Source organism: Microtus oregoni, unplaced genomic scaffold, assembly GCF_018167655.1.
Source record: "Microtus oregoni isolate MIOR12 unplaced genomic scaffold, Mior012 000036F_ref0000092, whole genome shotgun sequence".
In the NCBI taxonomy this organism is placed as follows: domain Eukaryota; kingdom Metazoa; phylum Chordata; class Mammalia; order Rodentia; family Cricetidae; genus Microtus; species Microtus oregoni.
Window position 1 is genome coordinate 25,943,685 of NW_024543095.1, and position 22,675 is coordinate 25,966,359.

At 41.0% G+C, this 22,675-nt stretch overlaps 1 protein-coding gene across 2 annotated transcripts in view; it reads right to left on the minus strand.

The window, feature by feature from the left end:
* Positions 1-852: 852 nt before the first annotated feature.
* Positions 853-22,675, minus strand: part of C6 (complement C6) — a 65,477-nt gene continuing 43,654 nt past the window's right edge. For both annotated transcript variants that reach the window (XM_041631224.1, XM_041631223.1), the window contains 8 exons: positions 22,097-22,322; positions 20,768-20,939; positions 20,392-20,503; positions 16,065-16,197; positions 14,728-14,916; positions 9,085-9,175; positions 7,047-7,288; positions 853-1,231 (listed from right to left, as the gene is read on the minus strand). In XM_041631224.1, the coding sequence (XP_041487158.1) occupies positions 1,050-1,231; positions 7,047-7,288; positions 9,085-9,175; positions 14,728-14,916; positions 16,065-16,197; positions 20,392-20,503; positions 20,768-20,939; positions 22,097-22,322 (1,347 nt within the window). In that variant the 3' untranslated portion in view covers positions 853-1,049. The remainder of the gene's footprint in view (positions 1,232-7,046; positions 7,289-9,084; positions 9,176-14,727; positions 14,917-16,064; positions 16,198-20,391; positions 20,504-20,767; positions 20,940-22,096; positions 22,323-22,675) is intronic.

Below are 22,675 nucleotides of genomic sequence, written 5' to 3' on the forward strand. Positions count from 1 at the left end.
TTCCTCATTTTTCTCATTTTATGTTACAGGGTCTTTAGATGTTGTCAACATTTTATGATTAATGAGAGGAGGAAGGTCTGCATTTAACATGCAAAGCATAGGAAGATCTCTATCAGGTCCTCGGGCTCATTGCCTCCTTCCCTGAAGCAGGAGCCCCATTGAGTTAGAGATACAGGAAAACACAGGCTACACATCCATTTGTAGGGTGAGTAAGAAGTGAGAGACTATGCTTTTGACCAACTATGAAATCAGGGTCAGCTGGGCGGTGGTGACCCATATCTTTAATCCCAGAACTTGGGAGGCAGAGGCATGAGAATCTCTGTGGGTTTAAGGCCAGCCTGGTTTACAGAGTGAGTTGCAGGGCGGCCAGGACTGTTTCGCAGAAAAACTCTATTTAGAAAAAAAAATAATGAAATAAAAAAAAATGAAATCAGGGCCAGCTCTGTTATGATTCATCTCAAAACTAGGTGTTTTTGAAATGCTATCCCCAATGATTGCCACAGTACCACCAAGGACACAGGACAGTACTTTCTACATTATGGAAACTGAGAAATTATTGGTGAAATGAAAACATAAAGATTGGGTGTTTGTAACGTGTATTATGGACTCTGAAGCTTTCCATTTATTGATCTATTGAAAAATGTTACAGGTTTTATTGTTTCTAATTGTGAGTACAGGCGGCCAATGTCCTCAGAAGCCCCAATGTATTTTGTGCAGTGTAAGATAATTTACCGGATCGATACGAACGTTTCATCTCAGAAATATGACACAGGGACAACATTAGATAGGAGGTGATCGAATGGTGAGTTGATGGGAAGGGAATGATATAAAGACCACACAAAATTTTTTTTCCAGTAATTTATGACCATGGCAGTTTTCTTTTCATATAATGCTTTTGAAAATTGTTTTTCTAAGGCTATCATACAAAGTAATGGATTTTATCACAAACATGTCATTACACTTTGTTCCCATCCATTGGCTTTCCCAGCTTCCTGTCCTCGTGCCCATCCTTGCTTTTGGATGAGTAAATTCATGTCTCAGTGACTGTGCTAATCCGGACACCTCCCAGGGTTCAGTATCTCCATCTTTCTGTTTGCACACCTTACAGCTCCCACTGTACAGATGTCTACTGTTCTCCCGCGTGTGGACGATCCCAGTTTGACACAGTAGAGTTGGTTCCCATCCTTGGGGCACTGTGGGGGCAACAGGCAGACACAGTTGGAAGTGTGGGCTGCAATGGAAGAGACAGCGTGAGTCATCTCAGACAGTCCTTTGTGGCTTGGTTTTACTTAATCCTTTTACCGAGATCCTTGGTGGCAAGGAAGAGAAAATTGAATTACAGTGACATTCTAAAGGACCCAACAGTTGTTGGATGGTGTGATGAGAATCTTAGACAGGAGAATACTTTCTTAAGCTAGTAAGGTTCTAGAAAAGGGCCATTGCTGACCCCTTCCATGCCTCATGGCTGACATCCAATCAGGAGTTGAGCTATTTCTCTCATTCACTCTATTAAACCACGAAGACAAGATCTGTGATGTGTCCTGTCATTTACTCTGGGCATTTCTTATTAACATTATAGTCATTATTTATTGGATATGAACTCTGAACCAATACATTGTGCCGAGCACATTACACGCTTTGCTGAATCCTTGCAAGTCTGTTATGACCATAAGTCTGTTATGACACACTTATTTTATGCCAGTTCTACAGATGAACAAACTGATCTCAAAAGTTTGCCTGTGATCAAGCAGTTAGTAAATGGTAGGGGCAGATATTTTAATAAATGACCCACAAGCTTCAACATGTTTATATAACTGTGTCATAGTTACTCATTCCATACTAGGATATTATTTGGTCGCACCTGTGGTCTGTATTTTTAATAAGTAGTTAATTTGGATGATTGCCCTATGAGAGCCAGTTTTGGGGGCACCTAATCACTGCATAATTCATGTAAATATTGTGTTTATGCAATAATTTTCCTTTTTAGTGTGTGTGTGTTTGCGTGTGTGTATGTAGGACACAGGTTGCCATCAGCTATCTTCCTGGATTGCTCTCTACCTTATCATACAGAGGCAGAGTGTCTTGTTGAACTTGGAACTTGCCCATTTTAGCCAGTACATAGCCAACTGAAGGAGGTAAGGGTAGTGGGAAAATCTCATTTATTGTCAGAGAGATGGAACTGGAGAAGGCCAAGGGACTGTTCCACCTTGCTTAAGAAAACCAGTCGTCTCAGGTCTTGGGAAGATGCTGTCATCATTCTTTTTGTGTGTGTGTTTCATTGTGACTTCCATGCACCAAGCCTGTTTATTTTCAGCACCTAAGGGCCATTCCCACCATGTCTAGCAAGGAATCCTTCAACACTCAGTCCTCCCCCTTCCATGCTTATGAAATCCAGGTCCGAAGACTCATCTCTCTCTTACAGTTCTTATCACATCCCTTTGCATTAAAGTGAGTCATGCAAGAGCTGTTTAATATTGGTTCCCTGAGTACTGTGAACAGTCTGAGGGGAACAAAGCGTCCTTTATGTTCAGCCCCCTCACCAGACTGCACAGGAACTTCCATAGGTGGGATGCTAAATGGGCTTTTGCTGAATGAATTTCCTCTTCCTGTTGGCTGGTTTGTTGGTAGTGAATATTCTTGTAATTCAAAAAGAACATTTAATATCCATAAAAATAGGTCCCCTAAGGGAGCCATTTCTTTTCTAAGTTTTGAAAAGAGAACATCTTGCTACTTTGATATTCCACTTTTGACTCTTTAATTTTTTTTAATAATTACATTTTAAATAAGGAAGGAAAAGAGTTGTAAAGAGCTCACTGTAATCTTGAACATAGTTGAAGAAAGATGGAATTCAATTCAATTTAACATTACTAGGACTGCAATTTGTGGGTTTGCTATAAAATACATTTCTAAATTCTTTCTTTGTAAGTAGATTAGTTTGTATTATTATATGGTGCTATTCCCAATGTTATTCACTCCCTTAGCTGGAAAGGTCAGAGGCTCTAGAACAGTGTGTGTGTGTGTGTGTGTGTGTGTGATGCCCCTGATGTTGTTTTGTTAAGCGGACATATTGTCAAGCTGTTCTCAATGTTGATCTGAGAAGCCTCTTATGCCATGGGCAGTCAGCCAACTCGAAGACTAATAGCTGGTTAAGGGCAGAGCATAAGAAACTGTTGCATTCTCAACTCTAAATAGGACATTTATATTACTCTAGCTCCACCCAGAAGGCTCAAGGAACATCGAAAATGAGAGGGTGGAAGGATGTACGAGCTGGAGAATGGGGAGAATGCTGTGAAATGCTGCCTTCAGAAAACAATGTGCCCTTTGCATTCATGAATCCAGGGCAGGTAACTGCATAAGACCTGCATGAAACAAGCCATACAAAAGGGAGGGGGCCTCATGAAATAAGGAGCTATTGGTAATTGGAGCCAAAACAAGCCAGTTAAAAAGAAGGGAGGTTCATGAGATAAAGAGCTATTGGTAATTGATGCTTGCTGGGAGAAAGGGAATCACTTTTCTTCTTGGGTGTGGCTGTTGGTAGACTGTCCATGCTCAGGAGGACGGCCCCACAACCATGCAGTACTGTACTCAGTGGGTTAGGGAGGCTGATGAGGAGGAGAAGGGGACTTGGAGGCAGAAGAGGGAAATACCTGAAGTATGGCCAAGGGAGGTGGAGACACTGTATAACCTGTACAAAATTATCAAAGAATAAATAAATAAAAATAGAAAATAATTCTATGGCCTGGAGAGATGGCTCAGAGGTTAAGAGCACTGACTGCTCTTCCAGAGGTCCCGAGTTCAATTCCCAGCAACCACATGGTGGCTCACAACCATCTGTAATGAGATCTGGTGCCCTCTTCTGGTCTGCAGCATATATGTACGGAAAACACGGTATACATAATTAATAAATAAATCTTTTTTTAAAAAAAGGTCATTGGATAAAACAAAAAGCAGCTGTTTAAAAAAATAATTCTGTCTGAGCCTGATTATTACCTTAGAAAAAGATTCTTTTGTTGCTTAACTATGTACAGAACCAAAATTATTCTTTTAATTAAATAAGCAAATCTTTTTATTCAGAAATGCTTATACATTAACTTTATTACTACTAAACATTCTACTAATTTGAGATATACTAATTAAATGTTCAAACTTTTTAGTACTTCTTTTAAAAATGAACTTGTGTTAGTAGAATCTGTGGGCACTTAATAAAGCAGATTATTTTGTGAAGGGACATTTAGTAAAGCAAATATTTCAGTGAAGTCATATTGTAGCAATTATTTTCATGTCACATAGGTTTGAAAGGAATTTCTAATAAAATAGTAAAACAAAATCTCTCTAAAGGAAGAGTTCCGTAAATGCCTTGCTGACCGCATGGAAGAAAGTGAGATAACATTAAACATCTCCCTAAATTCCGACCTGGACAGTAAAGTCAGAGGCCATTTTTTTTTTAAATCATCCATCTGTCCAAATCCCTTTTATTTTTTTGTAGAAGGGCTAGTGAGACAGAATCTCATGCTGTAACCCAGCCTGGCCTGGAAATCACCACGTAGTCCTGCCCGGCTTTGAACTCATCAGTTCTCCTGCATCAGCCTTTCATGTCCTAGGATTGCACGTTGGAACTGCCCTGCCTGGCTCTTTCTTTACTTCTGACAATAATATCCATGTATTACAATTCTCTGTGAAAATGGTTGTATGTAAAAAGCATTCTGCCTAATATTTGCAGCTCCTATCTACTACAAAATCCTGTTTCGGAGTGAGATGTCAGATGATTAACGCTGTTGGCCAAACAGCTAAAATACGCATACCAGAAGTTTTATCTACAAGAGATTTTATAGTATCTAGCATTGGGTGGTGTCTGAATCAGGCCCTCTCTTATGTGGAATTGACCTGTTCAGATGTGATGCTGACTGAAAGATTTGGGTATTTTATTCTCCTGAGTGAGGGCTAAATCAGCTGCTCTGTGCTATGTGAAGTCACATCTTCCCTCTGTTACAGTCACACCTTGTGGTCTGCTGAAGGAGATGACTTTGGTTATCAGTTTTAAACTGATCAGAAGTAGTGTGGACTTGAGTCAGGCATTTTCTTCTTCTCTCAGATGAATGAAAGGGGATGCTTGCGAACATCAGGTGATTTACATGGAACAACTCCACAGGTTTCTACTGTGTGCTTCTTTTCCAGATTTCAGAGACAACTCTTGAAAATGCGTCATAAGGGGCATCTAGATGCTCATGTTACATTAAATCCTAATCTCTAGCCATATTTTGTAAATTATATGAAACTTCCCATTTCACGGGCAGGTGTTATCTCGGAGCAGATGCACTGCCATGAAGTCTCCGCTTCCTTTTGGTTCACACAAGTGATGGCAATTGTGATCCACTTAAGCAGAATGGGAGCACAATGCCTCACCGTCATGAAAATTGGCAACTTCTAATGGAGTAACAACCTCAAGGCTTGGTGAGGGTGTCAGCAGGTGAGTAGCGTATGTGATAAAGAGGAAGATATCATAAGAATATTTCTAGAAAGTAGGTTAATGCATTGTATCAATGAACATTTTATACTTTAAAAATAATATTTAGGGACAGAATCTGGGAGGAATTTGAGGCAAGAGGAAGAATATGGTAAAAGTATATTGTAGGGAATTATCAATGTATGAATAAAAACATCATTAATTATTATTTACCATAAGTTTCACTTTCTAAGGCATATGTTAAAGAAATAATTTGAGAGTCATTTGTGACAAATTTTTCTGTTTTAGCACTGTTTATAATATCAACATATCAGGGGAAAGTTAAACTAATTAAACACTGCGCCGGACAGTGGTGGTGCATGCCTTTAATCCCAGCATTCAGGAGGCAGAGACAGGTGGATCTCTGTGAGTTCAAGGTCAACCTGGTCTACAAGAGCTAGTCCCAGAACAGGCTCCAAAGCTACAGAGAAACCCTGTCTCGAAAAACAAAAAAAAAAACAAAAAAAACAAATAAACAAAAACCCAACAAAACAAACATTGGATAGTTAATATTATATTAATCATAGTTAATATTTGCAGACTTTTGTAGATATTAAAAATTATGTGACAATAATATCAGGGCATGGGATAAAGTTATATTTATATCATGTTATATTAAATGAATCTATAAATTTATAAAATATCCTATATAATATACTCTCATTTTATCGTTTGTGTATGTGTATTGTATGCAGGGCAACCCCTGAGATGTGTGAGACAGGCACCAGGGACAATTTTTTAATCGATTTGTCTATCTTTATAGCTAGTGATCCAAATGAGAATGTCAGTACAGTATTGGTAGTCCAATTTCAAGCAATTTTGAGCAAATAGTCCTTTCAGAATTACTTACTTGCTAGGCTGTGCTCTGAGAATTAGAATCTACCCCTGGAACAGAAACAATATTGTACATGTGGGTCATGGCGCTTTTTGTGGAGATCTGGTTGGCCTTATAGGTCAGGTGACAAAGAAAAGCAGTAGAGGATCAAAGATTGTTCCATAGGGAAAAAGAGTGCTCGAGCCCAGTGCAACCGTGAGCTTGGGCTCAGATTGTCTGATTAAATAAAACGGCCAGTCATGTACAACCCCGGTCACTAGTAGAGGGATTAAAGAAATTTAAGGAAAAGGTTTCAGCAACCAGTATCCACACTTAAACCCAATCTCATCTAGATAGGAAAGTTGGCTCAACTGAGTCCGAACGAATGGGGGAAATTAGGTAATTCTCAGGACGACTCTTCAACTGGAGTACGGCAGGAGCTGCCTGAACCTGGAGAGCAGGAAACTGTTCCCCTTATTCGAATCTAAGGAGGGCACTGACTAAGTGAGCACAGGAAAAGGCTGGCAAGATGCTTACCTGAATTAATTTGTGGTTGATTATCTTTGGCCTTTTCTGTTTAGATTACTAAAACTTTATTAAAAAACAATTTTTGATTAAAGTTGGGTTATTCTAGAAATATGATGTATAAATGAGGAGGGAATATACCACACCATCTGAGTAGAACTCAACTAAGCATGTTTCCAGCATGTAAGTACCCCAGTAGCTCACCTGAGCATTGTTCCCAGTCATAGCAGGTGTCATAGCCACAGGACACTCTCTTGGTGCTATTCAGTGCGAGTCTTAGCCTCTCAAGACCCCATTCCAGCTGGGGGCCTTCTCGGCAAGAACCAGCGTGTACAAAATGGAACCGGTTGTTGTTTAAACATTTTTCAGCCAAAAATTTGCAAGCAGATGAAGTGAAGTATTGACTGGATTCCACATCAAATACACAAAGGTCTTCTGAATAATTACTGTGCATGGAACGAAAGCCAGTGTTACATGTGAGGGCAGGAATGCACACACACACACAGACACAGACACACACACACACACACACATGGCATAGAGCCAATTTCATAACTAGCCACTCAAGTTTCCTCACTAGGTTTTCTCACTGTCGCTTTCTCTCCTTCCAGCCCTACCCCATTCCATCTTGTATTGTTTCTGAGACTCATATTTTTGGTTTCCAGTCCTAATCTTGGCATTGCTTGCAAGTGAATTCATGTTTAAGTCTGAACACTTGAGTAGCCAAAATTTTCTATGATTTAACTCCAACCAACTGTCCTGTTTTATTTCCCCATCTCCCAAGTCCCTCTAATGCCTGGCAATTACATCAATCAAATATGCAAACTCTTGAGATTGTGTCCTTGCTAGCACCCCCCAGCTTTGCATTCTTTCTTTGCTGACATCAAGCACAGTCTTGGCTTACCCTGATCAATGTAGCCCAGGATCTTCTGTATCTCCTTGGAACTCTAAATATCTACTCAATTGCTGCCGTACAGTATCTACATCACTATCTCACGTTGTAAATGTGTTTGGGCTCAGCTTTAGAGCAGGAGGCTTTAAGCCATTCCTTGGCTGACTCTCTGCAACTCCAGAGAAGCGGGTGCACCCTGCTAATGTAAATGTATAATACGTGATCAGTTCTTCTCATGGCTGAGGGCACAGATCTCTCGGATCACTCCAAATCTGAGTTCTTTCTGTGGTGTCTGCTTTAGAGTGAACAGTCAGTGTCCCCATATGTAAAGTTATTTCCAGAAAGTAGAGTTTATGCCCTAGAACAAAAGGCTACTTTCTCTGTTCAGAAGAAATAAGACATGGACTAGCCATTCTCACCATCTTCACTCCATAGGAGGAGAAATGATGGGTAGAGGAAGGACTAAAAGGTGTAGCTCAGGCGTAGATCATATGCTTAAGATTTGGTGTACGCAGACACAGAAGGAAACTTCCTTTGTTAAAAGGACAACATGAATATTTCGAGTAGTTTCCAAAAAGCATCTTCTGGTGACAGGACTCCAAAAGGAAGAAGTTATTTGTGGAAAAAGCTGAGGAGCACAAACTGGGCCACCTTTGGGCTCATGTAAACTGGTGGGATTATAGAGAAAAAGACCTACTCTGTTCTCCCAGATAATGGGGACTGAGTACTTACAAATGTTTGTCCAGATTTTATCTTCTGAATTTTTTCAATATTTTTCTTTAATACTAGTTGAGAAAAGCATGTGTCTTTTGTACAAAATTAAAGAACTTACAGTCTTAATCACTGCTCTATTGCTGTGAAGAGACACCATGACCATAATGAAAGCATTTAATTGGGGCCTTGCTTACAGTTTCTGAGGTTTAGTCCATTATCATCATGGAGGGGGAGCATGGCGACACATAGGCAGGTGCTCCAGAATGAGTTTGAAACTTTTAAATGGACAAGAGTAATTTTTAACACAAAAATTAGACTGCCTAAATATACAAAAGCAACACAAACGTCAGGAGTCAGACTAAGACATAACTTAAAAAACTTGCTTCCGGGAGGGTTATTGGAGGTAGGAAAGTGAAGAGGGAAATGGCATAATTGTATCTTAATATCAAAAATAAGAGAAATAATTTAAAAGAGCTTGCTCCCCAGTAGGAAAAGATGAACCCATCTGAACGTAGGCGTTTCAGTTATGTGAATATTAATGTTTTGCTTTTGTGTGTCAAGGTCAGCTTCTCCATCAACCTGACTACCCTAGGTTGGTTTCCTTGATTTGCAAGCACACTTCAGAGTGCTTCCTACCTGCAGTCTTCTTCTGGAGACATACAAACACACTCGGGTCCTGATTGTTTCTGTCCTGGTTGACAAAGGCCCCTTGACTTTGTCAGCATATCTGAAACAAAAGAAAAGAGAGAGAAGAGAGAACCGTGTCCTCGAGGGTTTCAAGTGGTAAGCTTGGATTCAGAAGAGCAGGCTGTGGTGAAGGATTTTTATTTAGCTCTTGAATTAAACCATACACGGTGGCCTCCCTAAGTAAGCTGTCATGAAATATTCCATCGGAAATGTCCTTTCCAGCTCACTTCCTTTGCTATTTTCCAACCTAAAATTGTTGTTGAGCTCAGAAAACTAAAACAAAATGAACAAAAAGAGGAAGTGGTGAGGATTTTGTTCATTTGCCTTTCAGATATTCATGGATCATTTATGATGTCCTGAATACTCTCTTAGGTTCTGAGACTGGACTAGGCAAATTATGTCTCACTTTCTATACCTTGTGGGGGTGGAGAGATGCTGATCAAACCAGCACAATAATACATAGAGAATTGCTAACAATATCTGTGATATTAAAGAGAGAGCATGCAATCAGAAAAATTGATGTTACTTGGAAGGTTAGGAACAGTGAAGAGTGTATGTCAGGGAGAGGATGTGGAGAGTGTCAGAAGCAGAGAGTACATCACATGTGAAAAATTTCAAAACGAGACAGCATGTGACTTTCCTGGAAGTGAGAGAAAGCCAGTGTGGCTGAGTGCAGAAATACAAAAGCATGCAACAAGATGTAGCCCCAGAATTGGTATATGATGGGAATTAGGTGTCTAAAAATGGTTAATCTCCCTTTATTTCCTTAGCAGTACAATTCTGATGGTTTTTAAGCAAGGAAGCATGTGACAATAACAGGTTTGGATTTTGAAAAAGAGATAGGTTCTGACTTTAGTGGAAAAATAGTTTGGGAGAGGTCTAGGTATAGAGAAGAGGAATGTGGTACATAATTTGTGGTGTTGTTATAAAGATTCAGGCACAAAAAGGATTGTAATTTAGAACAAGGGTTAGGATGTGAAAGAAGAGAGGAGTAGATAAATTATATGTGTGTATGTGGCAAACTAGAATGAAGCAGATAAACCATGTGTGTGTGTTAAAATACATTCTTCCAATCTTGTGCTAAGCTATGATGGCAGGCAACCTTAATTCTTTGTGTGTACATAAGAGAAGAGGCACTGGGTCTTTTCTGAAAGGGGAATCATTAGAGGATGGATCATTTCAGTCAGGGAAGGATGATGAACTGGTCCTCTTTCTGCCCGTGTTGAGGTTGTGGTTCCTTAGCACGCGTAGACAAAGGAGACTTGGAGGAATTTGGATATTTCTGTTTAGAACTCAGGAGAGAAATCTGTGTTAAGGATTCAATTCATTAAGTCCATGAAGGAATCGTTAAGTCTGCAGATACGAGTAGGATTCCCCAGCACAAGGGTGCACCAGGAGGTGGTGAAGCCAATCTTAGTCTAAATAGATTTATGTTTAATGTTCTTGCATAGGCAGGAACCTGTGAAAGACAAGGCAACAGCGAGAGAGGAAGGAGCTAATGGGGAGAAAGCCAACACAGTTGAAACCTGCTGGGAGGTCAAAGAGGACAAGAACAAACACAACATCCATGAGATCAAGCATTACGGGTATTAATTATGAGAATCTTGCAATTTGGTATGTGTGTGGGTTTAATGGCTTAAAAGTCCAATTTTTTATACAAGATGAATATAGTGGTTAATTCTTTTATATATTCTAAGTACTAGGCTTCTATGATTAACTGAAAAGGAAAGAAGGAAGGGAAGGAGGAAGAGAGTGACCGGAGGTGGGTGGTGGGGGAGGAGAGTTTTCAATGAAGACAGAGGAAGGAAACAACAGTGGTTCTTTGATGAATTTAAAGGAGGTGTTATTAACTCAGGAGAAAGGGGGCAGCAATTTGGACCAAGGTACCAGACATAGTATCGGAAAGATGAATATACATTCAAGACATTTGTCTCAGGTGTATAAAATAGTATATCAATGGGTTTTTAGATGAAAGTAGGGGAAAATTTTTAAACAGGCAGCATGGATTCAGGAGACTGTATACCATACTGATCTCAACTGGGAAAAGTAAGGAAAGATTCCAAAAATAAATATGCTTGAATTAAGATGAAGAATTGAATATTGCCTACATGAAGGAAGGGGACTAATGTGGGCAGTTGATACTCAGGGTATATTCTCTGTAAGGAAAAACCTTTATCTTTGTTTCCAGAGAAGCCTGGAAACATCCCAGAGGAATGTTTAGAATAGCTGCATTAGACGTAAAGCTGACATCCCAACCATGTTGGATGAGCCCGACTTCTCTGAGCTAGATCTGAGTCATCAGCACTCCAGGACTAGCGCGCCTTTGTGAACGAGTTAACTGTTATGATGTGAGCTAACAGCCGCAAGCTGATATTGATTAAATTACAGCAGAATAGGGGATCTGGCTCTCAGATTCTCACTTAGCCTGTTGTGCACAAGCTTTGATAACATCAAGTTTTTGTTAGAGACCCAACTGGATACTGAAAACAACCGTGGGGTTCCTTTTTTGCTGCTATTTCCGTTTTCTACCATTATCTTCTTTTGGAGCCTTCATTCCATGTGGTGAAATATGGCCAAGAACCTAGACAAACTTGGAGGATTGTAGCTCTAGAGTAATACATAGCACGGGTGCCAGAAGAGATGAGTAAGGTGGGCTGCAGCTGGGCAGACTTACGCAGACACGAAGAGGTTGCCATTATTTCTTATACAGTTGTTCTTCTATGTACGTCCTTCTCGCACAGGCTACAGCAAGGCCCAGAGCCTCCACTGTTTGAGGTCAGACAGCCACTTTCTTTTTTTTTTGTTTATTTTAATTTTTTTTAGTTGTTGCAAAAAAAAATTCCGCCTCCTCCCCGTTTCCCATTTCCCTCCCCCTCCTTGCACACATCGCCCCCTCCCCCACTCCCCTACCCCTCGCCCCCTCCCCCCCACTCCATTCCCCCTCCCTCTTGAGAATGAAGAGCAGTCCAGATTCCCTGCCCTGAAGACACTTAAGGTCATGCTCATCCTTTTTGGTGATCAGGGAAATGCAAATTAAAACAACTTTGAGATACCATCTTACACCTGTCAGAATGGCTAAAATCAAAAACACCAATGATAGTCTTTGCTGGAGAGGCTGTGGAGTAAGGGGTACACTCATCCATTGCTGGTGGAAATGCAAACTTGTGCAGCTACTTTGGAAATCAGTGTTTAGGTTTCTCAGGAAATTCGGGATCAACCTACCCCTGGACCCAGCAATACCACTCTTAGGAATATACCCAAGAGATGCCCTATCATATGACAAAAGCATTTGTTCAGACAGCCACTTTCAAGTGGTGTGGATGGAGCACCACCTTGTCTCTGTCAGTTGAAGCGCTCAGTGACCACACAGGGGCTTGTCATCGTCTCTGGCCTCTGATTCTTCAGGAGGAAGCTGGTGCTGGAACTGAGCAGCCCAGAAGGCCCAACTCGGGAGCAATGTAAGGGAGACGCATCTTAATCTTTGAAATGCTGAGAGGAGGAGGACTTTCTGAGGTGTTGTCTAAAGAGCTGCTCCTCAAAGGAAGGAAGACAGCAACTCTGGAGGAAAGTAGTGGCAATCATCTCGTTTCATCACGGTGAAAGCACCCTTTTACATGGAAAGAGCCAGGAGTCTGTTTTTGGCCAAATGACAGCCTGAAGTGTCTTCACCTCACTTTGATATGTTTAATTTTTTTTCTTTCTTTGACTATGGTCTTTGTATTATTGCCATGGAAGACAAAGTATATAGGATATTTTATTTCCTTTATCTAGATGTAAGAAATCTCATGTCTCTTTGCTTGCTTATAATTTAAATTTACAAAGACAGAGTTGGATGTGCACATATGTATATATGTATGCATGCATGTATGTATGTGTGTATGTGTGTGTATAGTACCTGCTCTTATGAATAAAATACTACTCAGGACATTTTAACTTTGGAAACCTGAAATGTCCAAGCATATCTCTTCCTCTGATAGTCATATTACTTATCATTATTATGCTCAGGAGTCTGTGATACAAGATACAACATTCACCTGCTCTTCTCCCCAGCTCCCATAGGGCCTATCTACTTAAGGTTAGTGGAAAGGTTAACTCTCTCCCCTTCCCTCAACTACTGTGAAAGCTCAGAAGAGAACAAAGGGGCAGGACAGCAAGGAGCACAGGGAGTTAGGAGAGCTGATGCATAAGCTTGGTCTAATTTCCCCTCTGTGTGTTTCTGCTCTTTCCAACAGCGAAATTAGCTTAATATCTAATCTCAGATGCATCCTCAAGAATTCTGATTAAAAGTGAGACATTACTCAAAAGTGTCAATATCACATGCTTTCTATCGTAGGAGGAGATCTAAGAGGAAGGGTACAAAAGAGGGTAGTGACCAGAGGAAAAGCAAATAATAATGTATGTTCTCTCGTGTTTTGATTTATCCACATCTATGGATATATATATATATATATGTATATATATATATATACATATATATATATTACATACGTGACTTGGAAGTAGAATGAAGAATACACAGGAAAAGGAAGGTGACCATCAAGAGGCAGAGAGGAGAGCGAGCTCGGGGGTGTGATAGGGAAGTGGGGACACATATGAGCCAGAAACAACGGTGTACATAAATGATGAGATCATAATGAAAGCCATTATTTCGGCTATAAACTGAAAATGTCAATTTAAGGAGAGCTTAAAAACTTAAGGCTGAGGACATGCTCAGTTGGTAGAGCGCCTGCCACACAAGCACAAGGACCTGATGTTTGGATCCCCAGCACCCACTGTTTTTTTGGTTTTGGTTTTTGGTGTGGTTTATTTTTTTCAGTCTATTTGCTGTTCTGTAAGCTTCTTGTACCTTCACAGGGATATCCTTCTTTTGGTTGAGAAAGTTTTTTCTATGGTGGTCTCTTAGTGTCTACAGCACATCTTCCCAGGACCTTCTGGCTTTCATGGTTTCCATTGAGGAGTTGGGTATAATTCTCATAGATCTGCCTTTATATGTTACTTGGCCTTTTCCCTCTGCAGCTCTTAATATTCTTTCTTTATTCTGTATGGTTTGCATTTTGGCTACTATATGGCAAAGGAACTGTTGTTTTTGTTTTTTTGTTTTTTGTTTTTTGGTGGGCGACAGCTGTATGGCTGGGGAAGACTGCAGGCCACTGTTAGTGGCACCAGGATTTATTCCTACTGCTTGTACTGCCTTCCTGGAACCCATTCTCTTTGGAGGGATACCTTGCTCAGCCAAGATATAGTAGGGAGGGCTTTGGTCCTCCCTCATACAATGTGCCTTACCCTTTCTGAGAAGTGGATGGGGGGTAGGGTAGGGAAAGGTGGAGGAAATGGGAGGAGGGGGGATTGGGAACTTGGGATTGGCATGTAAAATGAAAAAAGATAGGTTTTTTTTTTTCCGGTTTTCAAAAAATTTTTAAAAAAGACATTCACTCAGGTAGTAACAAGTTACCTTGTCATCGACATAGGGTAAACTACACATTCCTTTTCAATCTACAATCCACTTCAGAAGCAACAATGTTGCAGATGACGAATTACCCATCCCGTGCAGCCAAACCTTATGAGAAGCCCATATCCAGAGTCTCTGCTCACCTTTTTCACAGGTCAATGATTCTGAAATGGGAGGTGTCCAGGAGTCTCCCTCGCATCTGTATCGTGATGGCCCAACAACAACAAAGCCTTTGGGACATGCCAGCTCAATGGATTCACCAATCTGATACACTCTTTGAAGTGGGGAGATTGTCAGGACATCCTGAACCATTGGCTTGAGGCACTCGATCCCTGCAGGAAGAGTAATATCTCAGATGTGCTCAGCGGAGCAGAAGAATCACCAAGTGTAGGCAGACATAGGTGACCAAAGAGGTCATACTAGCGAGCTTTACTGTGTTCGGCTGTGGTACCTCTTTCTCATCAGTGAAATTTGGATCCCCAAACTCTCAGAAACACCACTAAAAACCCTTTTGTTCTACAGCTGAGCTCTATTTGCCGAGTAATTAGCCCCAGACACATCCGACTTCTGTTACAGTTTTTGAATAATTTTCTTTCAAGAGATTTTTAATTTGCTCTTATAGCTCTTGAGTTTTTCTTTCTCTCTAAAGATTTGTTTCTTTTTACTTTATGTAGATGTGTGTTTGCATGCGTGAGTGTTTGTGTGTGTGTGTGCACCACATGTATGCTTGATGCCATGACTAAGAAGTGAGAAGAGGGCACCAGATATCCTGTATGTACAGACAGATGGTTGTGAGCTGCCATGGGGTTCTTGGAATCCAATGGGAATCCTCTGCATGAGTAGCAAGTTCTCTTACCTTCCAGAATATCCCACCATTTTCTTATTGTATTTTCTTAAGGTGAATTACAGCACTGTTGAGTGGCAGGAGCAGGACATTTTAATTGACACTGATCTCAACTCTAGGTAAGTGGTCCCATGAGGTGTTTGAGGTCCCTTCTTGAGTCTTATTTGAATCTCAGTCTCTACCTACAGCACGGGTGGCCACAGGAAACACGTTATTTAGTCTTTTCCAGTAAAGGATGTGATTGCACCACCGCCCTAAGAATAGTGATTTAGAGACAATGGCAACTCATACAAGATCCCAGATCTGAGTATTATCTCTTTGGGATTTATACATTTGTTTTAGTTTTTACAAGACCCAAGGCAGATTCCTGTGGTTAGATAAGTTTTCTGGGTCCTTGCATTTCTTCTCTAGAGGTGTACTTTACAGCACTATGTGCGTGAGGCTAATATGCAAGGGCAGGAGAGCTGAAGTCTGGTGTTTTGAAATAGCACTTTAGCAACAGAGCTCCATTTACTGCTTCACTAAGTCTTTTTACCACAGTAACCGAAGAACAGTAAAATGAACTGATTTTGCTCTATTTGTATAGGACCCTTTCACTCTGCAGGGGAGTCGTGCAAATGCCTGCCCCTCTCTCACGTTGGCATTCGACATCTCCTTGCCTCCAGGTTCTGTCTGGCAAGCATCTGAAGTACTGGTATCCAACAGCATTGAAGCCAGTAAGACATGAAATTTCAACCTCCTCCCCAACGGAGTACAGTTTCTTTTCATTCTAGATTTAAAACAGAAAGCAGAAATTATGAATGCGATCAGGTGTCCATCTCTGACTATCTTAGGGCCTTCCTGGATTCTGCCCATTTCATACTCTTGGGATTTATACACTCACACTGTCTTCTTAAGAGTCTACTTCTAAACACAGCCAAAACATTGTTCTTTTCATTCCTCCTCTTCATCAACATCTTTTTTTCACAGATAACTTTCAGCTGTGCATTCTCTGAGTTATTTTTTTTTCTCATAAAAAACATGCTCCTTTGGGACATGATGGTACATGCCTTTAATCCAGCACTTGAGAGGCAGAGGTACTAGATCTCTGTGAGTTTACATCCAGGCAGGACTCCTTAGTGGGCCTGGTGTGCAGGCCTTAGAGGCTATATCCCAGTCGCGCTTTCTGCCTGAGCTCTGTGTGTTTCCTGGGTCTGTGCAGATGTGAGCAATTCTCCTTGTGCTCCTGCCCCCATGGACAACAACAAAAATAAACATGAAAAACCTTGCTTTGGGGTGGGGATTAGTCAGGAAAGTGCTTGTTGTGTCAGTGCGGGGACCTGAGTTTGGATCTTCAACACCCATGTGAAACCCAGATGGGGTGACCCATATCTATCACTCTTGCATCGGTGGTGGGTAGAAATGGGAGAGGGTCTCTGGAGCTTGTTGGTGACCAAGCCTAGCCAACTGATGAGCTGCTGATTGAGTGGGAGATCTTCTCTCAAAAATAATAAAGTGGAAAGCAGTAGCGAAGGGCACTTAAAGTTGACCTCTCCCCTCTATGCACACTGATATATATGAATACACAAACATGCACTCAGACATACAAAACACACACACACACACACACACACACACACACACACACACACTGAGCCAAACAGAACTGTATATGTGATGCCTTCTGTTATGGTTTAAATATGAAATATTCCCTGCAGGTACGGATGTTTGAACACTTGGCCCTTGGGTGGCGATGCTGTTACAGGAGGTTCTGAAACCTTAAAGAAGTGGAGTCCAGTGGAAGGCAGTGTATCCCCGGGGTTCAGTCTTATTGATTATAGCAAGTTCACACTTTCTACCTGAGTTCTGTGTGCTTCCCAGTCCGTGAGGAGGTGGGCAAGCTTCTTCATGCTCTTTTCACCATGGACAGAAGCCTCCAGCTGGTTTCTATGGCAAACTAACAAGGCTGCTGGGATTAAAGGTGTGTGTCACCACTGTCTGGTCTGGAAGACTGACCAGGGCGGCTGTTTTACTCTCTGATCTTCAGGCAAGCTTTATTTATTAAAACACAAATGAAATATCACTATACACTGGCTGTTGCCTATCCAGTCACAACTTTCCTCTCTGAAACTGTGAGCAAAAATACATCCCTCCTCCCCTAGTTACTTCTGTCATGTAACCTTTCAAAAATTTAAACATTTTCATGTTTCTCCATATACATATTTTCCTTGACATGTGCCATAGCAATGAGAAAAGTGACAAATACCTAGTGTTGCTAGAATAGAAAATGCTTCTACTCTCAGTGCTTTAGCTATACACGGCATGCTCAATGTACAACTAAAAGCATGGGCCATGTTTTTTAGATGAATGGACTGGAAATCAGTTAGCAACCGTTCATTTCCTAACAACTGATCAGTCATTAAATTTTTCCCAGATAATGGATAAAGTGTTGCCTTATGCGGGTTCCCTAAAAATTTCAAGATAAAAATGGGTCTTGCACTTCTTAATTTGAATTGTTAGTTTAAACTAACCTGTGCTACAGTCCTCACCTCTTGCCATATTTTTATCCATGCATTTCTCCCGAAATAAATTATTGCTTTGAACTTGTCTTCATTTCTCTAATGAAGTAATGGCTTATAAAAATATGTTGTAATTATTGAACTTATTTCTGAAACCCAACTGTTTGCAAAACAACTGTTTTTTTGTTTGTTTGTTTGATTTTGGTTTTTTTTTTGAAACAGGGTCTCACTAAGTAGCCCTGACTAGCCTGTAACTCATTATGTAGACCAAGCAGGCTTCGAACTCACATAGATCCACTTGTCTTTGCTTCCTGAGTGGTGGAATTAAAGATGTGCGTCACCGCACCAGGTTTAAAAAAACTCTTTCTCTAATACATATATTGTTCTAGTCTGTGGGACTTGGTTACAGCAGCAGGGAATAGAGTAAGAGACATAATCTAATTTTATCAGAGGATCCATAAGCATAATGAATTCCTTTTTAAAGCCTCAGTGAATTTTTAAAATTAAATAACAATATTTTAACAGCTTTTGCATGCAGCTGGTATAAATATGTTAAACATTATTTCAGCAGCTGGGTTTGACAATATATAATTTTGACATCTATGTTCTAAAGCAGGAACAGGAAAATGTTGTTCTGTAAAGGGTGTGTATCAGTCAGCTGTTGGTCATAGGGCATCTGTCATAACTATTCATGTTTTCTAGTACTGCCTGGAAGCAGTCAAATGCAGTATCTAAGTAAATAAATATGGCCATATTGTCAAATTTAATTTTTTAAGGTAACAAACTAGATTGAGCCTCTAGGCTGTAGTTTGCTGACACCAGTTCTAAAGGATTGGTCTCCATCTTATGGTTCCAGTCTAGAAGCATTAACACAATGTGGGAGTTTGTGGATATTGGTGTTTTGGTACCTGTGATGGTTTGAAAGAAAATGTCCCCCCATAGTCTCACAGGAAGTGGCCCTGTTAAGAGGTGTGGCATTGTTGAAATTGTTGGGGCTTTGTTGGAGGAAGTGTGTCACTAGGAGGGTGGGTTTTGAGGCCTCAGAAGCTCAAGCTAGGCCTAAAGGCTCACAGTTTACTTACTTCCAATCAGGATGTAGAACTCTCAGCAGCTTCTCCAGTGCTCTGTGTGCCCGCCTGCTGCCATGCTTCCTGCCATAACAATACTGGTCTAAACCTCTGGAAATGCAAGCCAGCCCACCATTAAATGCTTTCCTTTATACGAGTTGCCATGGCCATCGCGTCTCTTCACAGCAATAGAAATCCTAAGTAAGACAGGGTCTTACTTGAGAGCTAGTGATCTGGAAACCGTGGGAGAGGAAGTGGCTGCTCTGTGTTTTATGCCCTCCTCTGCATTGGTGAGACACGGACCTCTGCCCTGGAATAAAGCCGGATTGCAATTACCTCCTTCCAAAATTCCTTCTCTTAAGGCCACTAGGCACAGCACATTAGAATATACAATGCGGGCGGTGGGCCCTTGATATGAGAGTGTTTTTCGAGATCTGAATGTTACTGAATTCTAATAATAAGTATACTATTGGCAAAAGATCAATTTAAAAGTTTTATTCAGTTTAAAAATGTAAAATGGATAGAGTATGCTTTTTGTGACCAATCTGAAGATATTGCACACACACACACACACACAAACGCACATACATGTTGGAAGATTTATATCTAAAGTCACAGACTTGTGTGACAGTGAGTGCTCAGCTCTTTAAAAAAAAGCATGGAAACATATTGTGGTTTGATAAAAACATGAAAATTAAAATGCTATTGGGCAGGGCAGTGGTGGCACACATCTTTAGTCCCAGCACTTGGGAGACAGAGGTGGTTGGATCTACATGAATTTGAGGCTAACCCAGTCTACAGAGTGAGTCAGGACTATACAGAGAAACCCTGACTCGGAACCAGCCTCCCTGTCTTGGAATCTGCGCCCCTCCTCCCGTGTGTGTGTGTGTGTGTGTGTGTGTGTGTGTGTGTATAGACTTGTACTGACTGCTCAAGGGTTCTACAGATCTCTAACCTAAAAAGACAATACAGACTCAATACCTGCAGCAGTTATATTCAGATCTCCTTTATCTCTCAGAGAATCTGCCTGAGATGATGGGTGTTACTTTTCTCAGATGTAGAAGTCAACAGACAGGTCTCAGTTGCAGACTGTTGGAGCCATCCAAACCTACCCTGTGCTGAAGCTCCCTTTTCTACTCACACAGTCTACCACCTTCTTATGACCTGAGTGGTACGGACAACATCACCTGGCTCTTCCCTGACTAACAAGCAGGCATGAAGATACCTCCAGGGACATCACGACAATAGGGTGTTCCAGCATTTCTTGGATATCTCTTTATACTTTTGAGACAACATATTCTTAAAGTAGGAAAATAATAATTCTAATGAAAAGAAAGCTCATACATTTCAAGTTCTTCTTTTGAACCTCAAGCCAAAAGTTACAGTTAGGATACTTACCCAGATAAATCCATTTTCAGGGAGAGCTGGTGGAGGACATCCAGTATCTGCTTCTCTCTCAGGAAGGTCTACCTCTTTCATGTCTTCATTGTCGCTGATGCATGGTTGCCCACTAAAAGGGAAAAATAAATGTGTGTGTGTGTGCACATACACAGGCATGCATATATTAAAGCAATTTATAAATAGATATTGATATATTTATAATATTCAGATACTGAGTAAATAGAGAGGACTCCCTGCTTAGTGAACTAAGGGTAGCAGCAGATTTGGCGCTTCACTCGTCCATTGCGTAGGCACATCTAAAATTCTAAGTGATTTTTTATCAACAGTAGCAGACGCTAACCAGTGATCCTGGTTCCCGGGCACCCAGGCTTACACGTTTTCCATTATGGAGAATGTACAGTCTTCCTCTTGCTGCTGCTCGCCTTGGCAATGTTGCCCTCCTCGCTGGGGGGCAGGGTTATTACACTCCCGGGTTCTTGATCTCGTGTAAGCAGCATTGCACGTGCTCCAGGAAGACCAACAGCTCCAGTTTCCATCCACTGCGTCTGGAACAGAGGAAGACCCATTGCCACCCTACTGTGAAAAGTTTGGGCTTTTGAAACGAGACGGCCTAGTTTCCTCACATCTGTCTGTGACAGGCTTTGTGGGATGCTATAGCTTTATAATGAGGATTGCAAAAAGTAGCTCATGGAAGGGGTCTGATACATTGTTTGATTACTTTTCTATAGGTGGACGTTTCCTGTTCTGATTGCCTGGTCCCAAATAACCACTCTGAGTCTTAATATTGATGATAAGTACCCAGTCAATATCTCAGTCTTACCTTTATAAGTATTAGAACATGTCCTCACTCCTAGGTCTCTCCCTTTTCTGAAGAAAATCTGAGTTAATGTAGTTAGCCATGTATGAAAACCTTGCTTGTGACCTAATTTATTCCTTTATGAACATCCTGCTTATACATTATAATACACATAATAATACAATTCTCCAGGAACAGTATGTGGTGGTTTGAATGATAAATGCACTCCATAGTTTCTGACATTTGAATATTTGATCCCTAGTTGCTATCCCTGTTTTGGGAAGGCTGAGGAGGTGTAGCCTTGCTGGAGAAAATGTTTTGTTGGGGTTGGATTTTGAAGTTTCAAAAGCTGTGTACTGTTTCCTGTGTTCTCTCTCCCCTTTCTGTTTGTGGTTCTAGATGTAAGGTCTCAGCTCTTGCTCTAGAGACCCGCCACCCAATCCTGCCAGTGCTCCCCAACATCCTAACCCTTTGGAGCTGTACACCCCAGATACACCCTTTCTTCTACCAGCTGTCTTGTTCATGGCATTTTGTCACAATGGTAAAAGAGTAACAAAAATACCATATCATGTATTAATTTTATGATGTCTTGTAAGCAGTATACTATGAATTCTTTATAATGTTTAAACACACACACACACTTCGACCTTCAAGTAATAGTGGAATTAGCCTCATCTTATGGATGAGGACGTTGTAGCTTGGGCAGGTTACACAAATTTCCCAGTGTCATGCAGCTCATAGGTTACAGCAGAGCCCAGTGTTGTTTACCTTTTGCAGTCTTATTTTTGGAAGCTTGTTTATAAGGTGGAGGCTTCTAGTGAGTTTTATTTTGCTTAAATTCGCCAGCCTATAATATATTTCTGAGTGGGAAAGGCACCGACCTCACAATCAATCCCTGACACTCACCAGACTTGTAATCCGGAGATCGCTTCTCACAGTTCTCGCCGTAGGTGCCACTCTGGCACACACACAAACATTCTGTGCCTGAGAGTCTGGGGCGGCCATTATTAGGACATGGCGCACACTGGCAAGGGTCAAACTTGGCTGCATATTCTTGAAATGCTTTCCTGAGGTTGTTCCTTTTCGTCACTGCACATGGGATGTTTCTGACCAAGTCGGTGATGGGGGCAAGCTAAGAACACACAACAGAGAGAGATGGAGTCACTTCCACATGGACATTATTTTGCCACCACTATCTAGCTCTCTTTGAATCAGTGCTTACCAGTAAACTTCCCACTTCCAAGGGATTTTTAGCGGATCTAGTATAGATATCTGTCTATTGAGCCAGGAGAGAAAAAGCCCAGTGCCTAAGGGCAGGTGCAAACTGTGCAGAATTAACCATCCCTGAAGGAAACCACATGTTGCTTATTTGGGCTCATGTCATGTTACTTATTAAGCATCAAACCTAAGCAGCTGAAGTGCTGAGATAGGGCACCAAGAATGACTGATGCTCATTGGGGCCCAGTTGTTACCTCATTAACTTTG